The sequence below is a fragment of the Carcharhinus amblyrhynchos genome, chromosome 15, assembly GCF_965287045.1.
Source record: "Carcharhinus amblyrhynchos chromosome 15, sCarAmb.v2.hapA, whole genome shotgun sequence".
NCBI classification, from domain to species: Eukaryota; Metazoa; Chordata; class Chondrichthyes; order Carcharhiniformes; family Carcharhinidae; genus Carcharhinus; species Carcharhinus amblyrhynchos.
Genome location: NC_137338.1, coordinates 40,130,433 through 40,143,821, shown reverse-complemented (window position 1 = coordinate 40,143,821; position 13,389 = coordinate 40,130,433). Strand labels below are relative to the sequence as shown.

The following is a 13,389-nucleotide window of genomic DNA, read 5'->3' as shown; positions in this document are numbered from 1 at the left end:
ACCTGCTGAGCACTGCCCAAGCTTGTGACCATCTAGAAGGGCAAAGGCAGTAGATGCATGGGGATCACAGAGCCTCCAAATCATGCACTGTCCAGACATGGAATTCATTCATTCAAAGTATATGCCATTCCTTCATCATTACTGGGTCAAAATAATGATACGCTCAACACTGTGTGATTACTCTCACCGCCGGCTCTAGCAATTCAAAAAGGCAGCTTACCAGCACTTACGAGGACAGTTGAAGATTGGTAATATGTGCTAGCCTTTCCAGGGGTGACTACATTCCATTAATAAATTTAAAATACATTCACCATATACTTCCTGACATTTATTTTAATGTAAAACTGGCAGAAAGAAGTCTGACAGCAGCAGGCAAAATTATTAAGTAATATTTTTAAATAGTGACCCTTAATTCTAGATTCTCCCACAGGAGAAAACATCCTATCCACAACCACCCCATCAAGACCCCTTAGAATCTTAAAGGTTTCAATCAAGTCATCTCTTCTTCTAAATCCCAGTGGATACAAGCCTAGCCAGTCCAACCATTTTTCAGAAGACAATCTGGCCATTCCTGATATTAGTCTGGTAATTTTTTCTCTGAACTGCTTCTAACTCATTTACATCCTTCCTTAAATAAGAAGACCAATATTGTACACGGTTTTGCAAATGTGGCCTTATGAGTGCCCTATACAACTGAAGCATAACCTCCCTACTTCTGTAATCAACTCCCCTCACAATAATTACTTGCATTGCTGCATTCTAGCCTTTCATGTTTCATGCACTAGCACAACCAGATCCCTCTGCATTTCAGGGCTCTGCAATCTCCCACAATTTAAATAATACTCTTCTCTTTTAGTCTTCCACCAGGTGGGCCAGCTATGGAATCCAAGATAAGGAAGTTGTTTTGTAATAGTAGTTTGTTGGTTCCATTTTTGTTGTCATGGTGCCTCTGCTGTTATTCCTTAGACATACTGGCTGGCATGATAGGAGGCAAGGGCAGGATAGGGAGCCAGGGGAGTTCAGTTAATCAGATAATACACATTGTTGTGTTGAGTATCTACAAAACTGGAGAGTACTGTGCACCAGTCTTTCCTTGTCTCTAATCCTTTTAGCTTAAAAACCCCTCTCCTTCCCTAATTAGGCAGTTTGCTCAAACACAAGTCCCAGCATTGTTCAGGTGTGCACTTTCCCCAATATTGGTGTCAGTGTCCCATGAACTAGAACTTCTCCTACACCAATTCTTAAAGCACACATTCATTTCTCTGATCTCAGTAGCTCTATGCTAATTTACACATCATTCGTGTAATAGCCCTGTGATTTTTACCTTTGGGGTTTTGCTTCTTTATTTGATGCCTAGTTCCTCACACTCTATGGAGATCCTGTTGCCTTGTTCTACCAATGTCATTGGTACCTACATGGACTACAATGAATGGTTAAAGGCTAAGACTCCTGTTCTCTGGGTCCTTTTATCTGCCTCACTCACAGTCTCACTCTCCTGTCCTTGACCACTGATTAAATCCAAAGACCCTGCACTAACTGGTACAAAGTATTTGGGTATTTTCCCCCCTCCCTGATGTGTTGCAGTTTGGCCTCCAGCTCAATGACTGACTGAGCCAAAGCTCCTCAAGCTGTAAACAGTGACTGCAGTAGTGTTTGCTCTGGACCACAGTATCAATGTGTTTTTATTAACTACTTAAATTATTTTACCCAATTTACTTACTGCACCAGTATGTATTATTTTTGGACCTGATGAATAGAATAGACCAAACCAGATACTGAAATAGCTCGCTTCTACCCTTGTAGTAGAGCAAGAACCAATTCCTATACGGTGAAAAACATTCATCTAACATCCTTAATCACCTAGCTCCTAACTTCTCTTCGTCTCCTATTTCCTTCTCAATCTAAGGAGTTACAGCATTCCTTAATTAGCTAACTTCAACTGCTCTTCCCGGAGAGTTCTGAAGCCCGACTAAATACTCTTTCAGCCCATCAAACCTGCTCTGCCATTTAACAAGTTTACTTTTTCTAACCTCAATACGTCTTCTGCACTATTCCTGAATTCCTTAATGTCATTGGTATTGAGAAATCTATTGACCTCTACTTTGAACATACTCGATGACCAAATCTCCACCACCCTCTAGGATAGGGAATTCCAAAGATTCATAGAAGAAATTCCTTATCAGCCTATCCCTTACTCTGACTTTTTGTACCTGAACAGAATGTAAATTTGTTGCAAACCATGTCTTAATTTTTTAAATGCTAGTCACTGCCTGTCTACCTTCACAGCTTTTAATGCAGTTCCCCAGTTTACCTCAGCCATTTTTCCCTCATACCTTCATATTTTCCTTTGTTTAAAGACATTTTAGATCATATTTCACTCAATTCATTAACTTGTTTAGACCATGTCCTTGCAGAAGAATCAGCCCAAGAGGCAGCTCTCCATCCACAGCACTATTAAATTCCACACAGGCTAATTAGTGCAGCCTTCAGATTCTCTTTTATCTAAAAATCCAGATTTGTATTGTGGGTTTCTGAAAATGATAATAACCGCAAGAAACTGCAGAGGGTTGTGAATGTGGCCCAATCCATCACACAAACCAGCCTCCCATTCATTGACTCCATCTATACTTCCCACTGCCTTGGAAAAGCAGTCAGCTAATTAAGGACCCCATGCACCCAGACATACTGTCTTCCACCTTCTTCCATTGGGAAAAGATAGAAGAGACTGAAAATATGTACCAGCAAACTCAAGAACAGCTTCTTCTCTGCTGCCGTCAGACTTTTGAATAGTCTTATCATATATTCAGCTAAGCTTTCTCTTCACCATACGAGAACTGCAACACTATATCCTGCACCCTATCCTTTCCTTCTCCCCATGAACTCTTTGAACAGTATGTTTTGACTGTATAGTACTTAAGAAACAATATTTTTCACTTCATCCCAATACATGTAACAATAAAAAAAATCAAAAACTTGGCAAATAGAGAGATACTGGTATGACTCTTAAATGTTTATATTGTCACATAATTGTTTTTAAACTATTATTAAATTGTTTTAAAAATAGGTCGTAGCTATGGGAATGAAGTTGATTGGATGGATTCCCAAGGAGAGGAACAACATATCTGGCTTCAGATGATAGCAAACCCAGGTATCTTTGTGGAGAGCACAATAATGCTGAGATCCAGCATGGGAAAGCGCAGATTTTGAGCCAAACAGACTGAAAGAATACAAGGTGAAATACTAATTGTCAAACTATTGTATTACTGAACATATTACTTTATAATAACTTCACTTTTTAATTTTTGTAAATACATTTCCTTGGGATTTTTTAAACAGTTCATTTTTGTAAAAAAAACATTCAAGATCATCTTGACATCTGGCACAGCAATTGGAAGAGAAAATATTTTCCTCTAGTTGTTTCATTGTGTATGTCTTTGTCGGTTAATGATCAGGAATGCCAAGATGTTTGCCTGTTTTGTGGAAAAGTTGGCAACAAGGTTTTAGTTTCAAACACCACCAACAATTAACCTGTTCCTATTTCCTGACATAACTGAGTTAGCAATTTCAATATATGAACTCAAGTGCTGAAGATTTTCTCTATGCAAAAGCTCCAGCAAGATCATAATTGTATATGAAAATAGGCCATGTCCAGAGGAAATCTTCCCCCAACTTCTGTAACAAAACGTAGTTCTACTGAATGGCAGGTTCTGCTCCATTCATGGATTAGTCATTTCAAAAGCACTGGCCATTTAATCCCCCCCTTGGCCTTCCAATGCCACACACTATTTCATACCGAAAGAGCAACTGGGTCATTACAGTTCAAGTCATTCCCAAAAATGAATGAGAAGGTCCTATATCTGAATGATTATCTGACCTTACCTGCTGACTGGAAGTTCTAAGAAAGGAGACTGTATACAGGACCTTACTGTGTAAAGCACAGAATTGTTACAGTGCAGGAAGAGGCCATTTGACCCATCGTGTCTGCACCAGCTCTTAATAGGAGCATCATGACTTAGTGCCCTTCCCTGCCTTTTCCCCATAATCCCTGCTATATATTGTTTTTGTTCACAAAATTATCTAATGGCCTTATGTATGTCTTGTTTGAACCTGCCTCCACCACACTTTGGATCTGGAATGCATTGCCTCAAACCATTCTCTGTGTGAAGAGTTGCTTCTTCTGTAAATCACTTTAAATCTGTGCCCTCTTGTTTTTGAACTTTTTACAGGTGGGAACAGTTTCTCCCTATCTAGTCTGCCCAGTTTCTTCATAATTTTAAGCATCTCTCTCAAATCTCCTCTTAGCTGCCTTCTCTCCAAGGAGAACAGTCCCAAACTCTCCAATCTATCCTCATAATGGAAGTTTCTCATCCCTGGAACCATTCTTGCAAAGTGCTTCTGCATTCTCTCCAATGCATTCTCATCATTCCGTTAATGTAGCTCCCCGAACAGTTCAGGGAGCAGTGTTCCAGTTGAGGTCCAACCAGTGTCCTGTACAAGTTCAACATAATCTCCTTGCTCTTGTACTCCATGCCCCTATTAATAAAGTCCAAATACTATATGCTTTATTAACTGTTCTCTACCTGTCCTGCCACCTTCAATGATTTATGCACATGTATATCCATGTCCCTCTGCTCCTGCAGCCCCTTAAGAATCTGACCCTTTAGTTTGTCTTGTCTCTGTGTTTTTGTCCAGAGTGAGAGAAGGAAGAAGTGGTGGCATTTAAAACTGGATATGAACTAAACAATTATAGAACTATATTTCAGTAAAATTTAACTTTAAGCAGTAAAACAGTCATGAAAAATGACAAACCATGAATTACTTTCCCACCTGTGATGGTAGTAATCAAATGTAAGAGTGAAGAATTCAACATGTATGTAAAATGATGTATGTGCCCTACAGTCTGCACTGTAAATACATTGTCCAATAAAAATCATCAGAAAGTATCCAGAAACATTTTGCTTTGGTCATTGCTCCTTGAGATTTTAGAAGGAATCAAATCATATTAATGAATTTTGAAGTTTGCCTGAACATTATCGGTTTCCTTCGAGACTGGATACTTAAACCATGTAAACCTCTCCTGCAAGCCATCCTGTTATTTCTTGGTAAGCTTCATTAATTCTGACATGCTTCAAGTTACAAATTCATAAATTAATTCAGCTGTAATTAGAGAACAGTTTTGTAGTTCTGGATTCTAGCTCACTGATGTGGATATGCCAGAGTTGGACTGGGGTAAACACAGTAAAAAGTCTGACACCACCAGGTTTTAGTCCAACCGATTTATTTGATAGTAAACTCAAGCTTTCGAGGGGACTCCCTCTTCGTCAGGTGAATGGAGAGTTCTGGCCTCGCACAGAGCATATAAAGCACAGACAGTTTAGAGATTACTGATTAGAATGCGAATCTTTACACCTAACCTGCTGTTCAAGTCCTAAAGTGGCCGACAATGTGTGTGGAAGGAGCACTGATCACAGGTTAAAGAGATGTGTATTGTCTCCAGACAGCACAGTGAGTGAGGTTTTGCAAACCCAGGCAAGCCACGGGGGTTACAGATAGTGTGACATGGGTTCATGGAAAACACAAAGGTAAAACGTTGTTCACTTAGTGGAATTTTAGCTTACAGGAATATGGAGCTGCTTTGTAAAGCGAAAAGAAGAAAATGAATAGCAAATTGCAATGTTTTGTGATGGCTTTAATTTTAGACAACAGGCTTGTGGATTTCTCTAACCACAGAAGTATATAGTAATATGATCTACCAGAGGCAAGTCACTATGAGTGAGGCAGAGAGTGGGGGTCAATGGGTGCTATTCGGATTGGCGGTTGGTGACTAGTGGGGTGCCCCAGGGGTCGGTGCTGGGGCCTCAGCTATTTACCATTTATATAGATGATCTGGAGGAGGGAACCGAGTGCAGGGTGTCGAAATTTGCTGATGACACCAAGATTGGGGGAAAGGCAAATTGTGCGGAGGGTGTGGAGAGTCTGCAGAAGGATCTAGATAGGCTGGGCGAATGGGCCAGGAAATGGCAAATGGAATTTAATGTTGGCAAGTGTGAGGTGGTCCACTTTGGTAGGAAGAATGGTAGGAAGGACTATTACTTACGTGGCGAAAAACTGCAGCAGGCGACGGTGCAGAGGGACCTTGGGGTCCTTGTGCATGAGTCGCAAAAACCCAGCTTGCAGGTGCAACAGGTGGTCAGGAAGGCGAATGGGATGCTGGCCTTCATAGCGAGGGGGATTGAATATAAAAGTAGGGAGGTCTTGCTGCAGCTGTATAGGGTATTGGTGAGGCCGCAGCTGGAGTACTGTGTGCAGTTTTGGGCGCCGCACCTGCGCAAGGATATTTTGGCCCTGGAGGGAGTGCAGAGGAGGTTTACTAGGCTGATACCGGAGTTGAGGGGATTGAGCTATGAGGAGAGGCTGAATAAACTAGGCTTGTACTCGCTAGAGTTTAGAAGAATGAGGGGAGATCTCATTGAGACGTATAAGATGATGAATGGGATGGATAGGATAGAGGTGGAGAGACTCTTCCCGCTCAAAAAAGACAGTAGGACTAGGGGGCACAGCCTCAAGATAAAGGGGAGGCGGTTTAGAACGGAGTTGAGGAGGAACTTCTTCACTCAAAGGGTGGTGAATCTCTGGAATTCTCTGCCCGTTGAAGTGGTGGAGGCTGCCTCGCTAAATATTTTTAAGAAGCGGGTTGATGGGTTCTTGATAAGAGAGGGGATTAAGGGTTATGGGGAGAGGGCGGGAAAGTGGAACTGAGCCACAACAGATCAGCCATGATCTTATTGAATGGCGGGGCAGGCTCGAAGGGCTAGATGGCCTACTCCTGCTCCTATTTCTTATGTTCTTATGTTCTTATATAGAACTATACTTGTATAAAAGGGCACTTACATAATAGGGTGATAGCCAGAGGATGTTTCCTCTTAGAGGACTAAAACAAGGAGGCACAGTTTAAAAATGAGGTCTCCCTTTTAAGACAAAGGTGGGGAGAAACTTTTTCTCCCGAAGGATTGTTGGATGTGTGGAGTTCTCTTCCCCAAAAAGTAGCAGAGGAAGTAGTAGCTCTTTGAATTTATTTAACACAGTCAGACAGATTGTAGTTAGGTAAGAGAGTCCAGGATTGTTCTTGTTGTTGTAGTAGGAGGAGGATACGGTTGAGACCACAACCAGATCAGCAATGATCTTATTGAATGGTGCAGCAGGTTTGAAGGGTCAAATTGCCTACTCGTATTCCTATATCCAATTCCACTATTATAGCCTCCTCCTGCTCATTTCCCACGTACTGAGTAGAATGTTTCCCAACTTAACTTTCCAAATGTCTGCAAAACATTTCACACAACCATCAAAGCTTTGAAAAATGATTACTTGTGTGATCAATGGAAGTGAGGATGAAATAAGCAACAATTACTTGCATGTGGATACAAAGTTGGCTGTGTGACAAGAAATCTAATTGTAGTGAAGTTGTTTTCAGGCTGGAGGAAGATATAGAGTGTAATTCCCCAATAGTCAATATTAGGACTACTGTTTTGCTTGATCTATATTAATGATATAGACTTGGGTGTGCACAGTACAATTTCAAAATCTACACATGGCATTAAATTTGTTAGTATTGTGAACTGTGAGAAGGAGTGGTAGATTTCAAGAGGGTATAGGGTTGGTGGAATAGGCACATGTGGCAGATGAAATTCAATGCAAAAGAAGTGTGATGTAATAAATTTTGGTAGGCAGAGCAAGGCGATATGAAATAAAGAATACATTTCTAAAAGGGACAGAGGAGCAGAGGGACTCAGGACTACATGTGCACAAATCATTGAATGTAGCAGGACACGTTGAGAATGTGGTTAATGATACATCCAGAATTCTGAGCTTTTATTAATGAAGGCATACAAAAGCTAAGAAATTAAGGATGAACCTTCATAACGTTGGCTGAGGGGGGATCTAATAGAGGTTTATAAGATTATGAAGGGGATAGATAGAGTAAATGGTGGTAAGCTTTTTCCGCTATTAGAAATGGATAGAACGAGGGGTCACGGGCTTAGGGTGAGGGGGGCTAGGTATAAGACAAATATTAGAGGGCAGTTTTTCACGCAAAGGGTAGTGGGGGTGTGGAATGCACTGCTGAGTAAGGTGGTGGAAGCAGGCACGCTAGGGTTGTTTAAGAGTCACTTAGACAGCCACATGAGCGGGCTACATATAGGGGGATATAGTAGGCCTTACTAAACATTGTAGGCTTGGGAATACGTTTTGCCTCAGGATGTTACAGTCTTTGCCTGTTTAATAATGAATTTTTTGTCTCCACAGGCATTTAAGTCCAGCAAGGGGCATGCATGCGGCAGGTTGTAGTGGGCTGCTCTTGGACGTTGCTTCGGGAGTTGCCTATTGCTTCATGTCGTTAGTGTGCTTAAACTGGACCATCTCGAGGGCAACATGACAGCTCAGAGACTATCTCTGTTGCTGTGCGGACACATGGATTTGGGCCTGTGTCTGTGGGAGTTTGCACGTTCTCCCCGTGGTTGCGTGGGTTTCCTCCGGGTGCTCCGGTTTCCTCCCACATCCCCAAAGATGTGCTTTTAGGCTGATTGATTGGGTACTAAATTGTCCCTAAATTGGACCTCCCTGATCCTCGCACATTAGGCGTAGACTAAAATCACGAATAGGACACTGAGACAGTGGGACGGCGGCGCGGGCTCGTTGGGCCAAAGGGCCTGTTTCCCGTGCTGTGTTGTTCTTTGTTCTTTGTTAACTGTTGAGGTTGAAGCAGCATTTTATGTCCAATTCTGGGCCCCAAACTTTAGGAGTAATGTCAAGACATTAGAGAGGTCGCAGGAAAGATTTACAAGAATGATTTCAGGGATGATGGGATTCAATTATGCGGAATAGATGGGAGAAGGTGAAAATGGGTTTATTAAAGAGGCACTTTTCTCCTTAGAGAGGTGGAGAGGGAGTTTCATAGAGGTGTTCAAAATCATAAGGGATCTGGACAGACTTGATCAGGAGAAACTGTTCCTATTAGCAGAACCAAGAACACTGATTTAATGAGAATGAACAAAAGAAGACAGAACATAGTTTTTCCTCATGTAGCAAGTGGTTAAGATCTAGAATGCAATGTAGTGAAGGCAAATTCAATTGTGGCTTTCAGAAAGGAATTGGAAAACAGTCAAAAATAAAAACTTTGCAGGGCTGCTGGAAAAGCAGAAACATTGTAATGTCTTTCCATTCTCAACAAAAGTCCTAACTTTTAAAAGCAGCAGAAATTGAGAATACAAGTTCTGTTAATTTTAATGCACCGAATTCCATATTCCTAATAAGTAAAAGACGTGTTTAATATTAACACAATGACATTTAATAGCACTGAAATATCTGACTATATAATAATTGCATAATAATATAGGTCAGCTTGTGAACAGAATAAAAGATGCATATTATAATTCTTTGTTTATTAATAAACCAACATGGAGAACACAAAAACCCTTTTGATTTAGAAATGCTAACCATGGACTCTATGTGAATTTGTAATATTTTCCACCATACCAACCTCACTGCATGTTACTAGCCAACCTTGCATTGTACATGTGGAGTAAACAAAGTAAACTATAAATAAATCTACTCTGATGCTCCTTAAATCACTGAATCCAGTCTTTTTGATTCAAAATCATACTAATTCACTGTCAGACAGCCAAGTCAGTCCAGTCAGCATCGTCCAAGCTACAGTGCTCATTACATAAATGCTACTTTGGTGTCAGGAAGATGAGTGTCAAGCCAAGGTTTGTAAGTTTCCTATCCATGTGTCACCACTTCCAATTAATAGCTCACAGAAGAATTTTAAAACATTCAACTTAAGGTGGCCCATTAAAGTGACAAGTAATCTCCTAGTCAGAAACAGTAAGATACCCAATCCAAGTTTAAGGAAAAAAAGATGCTGTATATTGATTTTGTTTCATCATCAGAACAGAAAATTAACAGTTCAGCTGACAGAATGGAGAAGCCTTTGTGTACTTTGGCATTTCATCTCCAGAATCTAGAGTTATCACTGATGTTTCACTTTGATTGAACAACTTGGATTGTTACAAAGCCAGTAAAAAATATTCAAATTCAGTAAACAAGAGCCTACCATCATGCCAAATCCTACAGAGGCCAAAGGTCTCAAGCAGGATAATTCTGTGGTGATCATGGACACACTCTTTACTAGCAAGTTGAGGTACATATACTTTGTTAATATTAATAACTAGAACATTTAATGGGTGGCACTCATTTTATATTTATTACGTTGATTAATACTGTGTTTCCTTCTCTGCACAAATTATTAATCTAATCTCAGATGTAGTTTGAAAGAACACATATTTTACCATAAATAAAAATAGAAAATACCAGAAATACTCAGCACATCTGGCAGCATCTATGGAGAGAGAAACAAAGTTAATATTTCAGACCAAATATGACAACACCATTTTATGTAAAAATCACTTTTTAAATCTTAATGGGATGTGCACACCACTGATGAAGCCGCATTTGTTACCTATATCTAAGTATCCTTGAAAAGGTAGTAGTGAGCCGCCTTGAATTGCTGTAGTCCATGTGATGAAGGTACAATCACTGTACTACTAGGACACAAGATCCAGGCTTCTGACACAGGAACAACAAAGAATGGCAACATAGTTCAAAATCAGGTTGCTATGTTGCTTGAAGAGGAACTTTCAGGTGGTAATGTTCCTATGTGTCTGCTGCCTGTGTCCTTCTAGGGGCTAGGCACTTGTCTAGGGTACAAAGTGCCACCACTTTACCCTGGTGTTGCAGGGAGTGAATGTTTAGGTGCCAATCAAGTGGGCTATTTTATCCTGAATGGTGTTGAGCTTCTTGAGTGATGTTGGGGCTGCATTCATCCAGGCAAGAAAGGAGTATTCCATCACACTGACTTGTGCTCTATAGATGGTGGGCAGGCACTGGGAAATCAGGAAGTGGGTACCATGCTAAAGGAATTCCCAGCCTCTCTCGGTTACAACATTTATGTGGCTGGTCATGTTCATTTTCCAGTCAATGACAATATCATTGATAGAGCAGCTGAAGATGGTTCTAGGACATAACAGTATTCAGTTAGAATGAGCACAAGTTGTTGGCTAAGTCAATGTGTTTAGGACACTGGTGCAAGGTCAGCAATTTTGCTCCATACAGCTCCAGTTTATGTTCAAAGCCCCCAGTAGTCCTCTGAAGGCTATTTGGTAGGGAATCCTGGACAAGTATGCAATCCTTTCATGTCCATTGATCTAAAGTACAATTTTGTGAAGGTTACAAACAGCAGCCACTTCTTTAGAAAAATGAATCGAATAAGGTCATATACTTCAGAACACAAACCATGGTACACTAGTACACACACAGGTAAGGAATAATCTCTTCATTTATTTATAAATGCTATATAACAAAGCATTGAAGGCACCACTCAATCAGCTTTACATTATTTACCTGTAATATCTGGTACTTGGAAGCAAAAGATGTATTTTTCTTATTTTTATTTTCTCACCTTTTCTCTCTCTCCAAGATAGGTCTTCAATTCTGTTTCATACATATTTGAATCCTTGAAGCATGAACCTTGAGCATGTGAATTGTGAACCTTTTGAAATACAACTGTAGCAATTTCTAGAATGTTACCAACTTGTAAATCTTTCATTGAATGGGTACCTCAACATATAAATACATACATAGAATGTGACTACATTTGTACAAATATGAAATTTCATTTCGCACGTACAGATATTGCATTTGCACCCATTTCTAATGTGCCCATGCAGAAGAATGAACTAATATAATGCATACAATAAGATTTATCTGTACTGAGCTGCAATGGATTGTTCAGCACCGGGCATTGGCCATTTTAAGTTCAGATTAGCAATTGATATGTTCATTATAGTTACACCCAGCATAAAATAATTATTGTTGTCTTAAACCTACAATCACCTGGTTTTAAAGCCACCCAAAGTACCCAGAAAATCTGGATCTCCACTTTCCGTATGATGGTGTCAGCATAAAATGACCAACATTTAGAAAATAGTTCCTCGTATCAACACTCTTTTTGATCGAAGGCGTCAGGTTGACCTGGCAAACAGTATTGAGAGTGACAAAGAAAAAGTGGCATTTCTTGGTAATAGCTACCAAAACAAAATGCTCATTATTGCACTAACGTACAATCCATTATTTCTTAAGCATGAGAAAACAATAGCATAAAGAAGTCTGGCATATTTCCAAACATAGGTCAATCTTTCCAGATACACTATTTTCAAACTCTGCTCCTGTGCAGTAGTTTTAAATGTAACAGGGGCATAAATTACATCATGCACAATACTTTCCATATTCATATAACAAAATAAGATGTTGCACTTTAGCAAAGGCTTCAGAGAGTAAAAAAAATCAAAACATGTTACTGTTTATATATTAATAGCACTTTCAATATTTGAGAACAGCTTGAAGGTGGACCTTTAGAAAGCTGCAGTTGTTCCGCCGAAGGGTGATTTTGGGCTTTAAAAATCAATTGCATGATTGGCCGTTCTCAGCTTGCAACTTGATTTCTTTTTTTCGCAAAGGGAATGTGTCAATCAGTGTGAAGAGTTCAGCAGCAGTGACTGGGAATGGATAGCGCTCCTTATCCATGCCATACTTGTCAACAAGGACCATGTTGAAGTTGGACTGTGAAATCCGAAGCAGCAGCCTGTCAACCAATAAGAAAACGTGTCACAAGGAAAACCTAAACAAGAAAATGAAAGTGCAAGCATTCACATATATGTCTGACTTAAACAAAATAAAATACACAGTAGATTTGGTAGGCGGAATAGCTGGATCCTGAAGAAGCAACTTCAAAACTGATACGGCAACAGATTTACTTTTGGTTCTCAGTTGAAGATACTTGACCTGTATTTGTGGCTTCTTCTATTCTATTTTCTTTTTAAATTTCCAACACATTGCTTTTAAAGCAAAATAGACATGTTTTTGATACAGTGAGGCTGAATTGAGTAAGGGAATTTTTAAAACTCTGTTTTAAGGTCCTCCTTCAGATAGTTGCTACACACTCAATGGGCCAAATGACCTTCTGCACTGTCGGGGTTCAATGGTGATGTGAGAAACACCTTCTTCACACAGCGAGTAGTTCAGATCTGGAATACACTGTCTGGAAGTGTGGTGGAGGCAGGTTCAATTTAGGCAATGTAGAGAAAAGGTAGTGGAATGGCAACAAACCATAATGCTCATTGGGAGAGGTGTTGCATTATCAGGCAGAGCATTGGATCCCACATCCCCTTTAGCACATCCCTTTCAGAATCCTACTGTACATACACTGTTTTGAGGAAGGAAAAATTTTGCTTCTGCATGGTAGGTTTGTGTAGTATTGTCGCAGGTAAGAGGCTG

General features: G+C 40.1%; 2 protein-coding genes across 4 annotated transcripts in view; one reads left to right on the top strand and one right to left on the bottom strand.

Annotated features, from left to right (window-relative positions):
• The window catches only part of sytl5 (synaptotagmin-like 5), a 187,684-nt gene extending 182,741 nt beyond the window's left edge, over window positions 1-4,943 (top strand). For both annotated transcript variants that reach the window (XM_080203871.1, XM_080203869.1), the window contains exon 17: window positions 3,065-4,943. In XM_080203871.1, coding sequence (XP_080059997.1) covers window positions 3,065-3,207 — 143 coding nt within the window. In that variant the 3' untranslated portion in view covers window positions 3,208-4,943. The remainder of the gene's footprint in view (window positions 1-3,064) is intronic.
• A 4,766-nt stretch (window positions 4,944-9,709) lies between these two features.
• The window catches only part of srpx (sushi-repeat containing protein X-linked), a 74,380-nt gene continuing 70,700 nt past the window's right edge, over window positions 9,710-13,389 (bottom strand). Inside the window, exons 10-11 of one of the 2 annotated variants that reach the window (XR_013888676.1) lie at window positions 11,458-12,697; window positions 9,710-10,396 (exon numbers count right to left, since the gene is read on the bottom strand). Coding sequence is in view for 1 of the 2 variants with exons in the window: in XM_080203868.1 (XP_080059994.1) it covers window positions 12,517-12,697 (181 nt within the window). In the remaining variant the exon portion in view is untranslated. Of the gene's footprint in view, window positions 10,397-10,419; window positions 12,698-13,389 lie in introns of those variants that run through there. The other variant, XM_080203868.1, reaches the window with a different exon arrangement.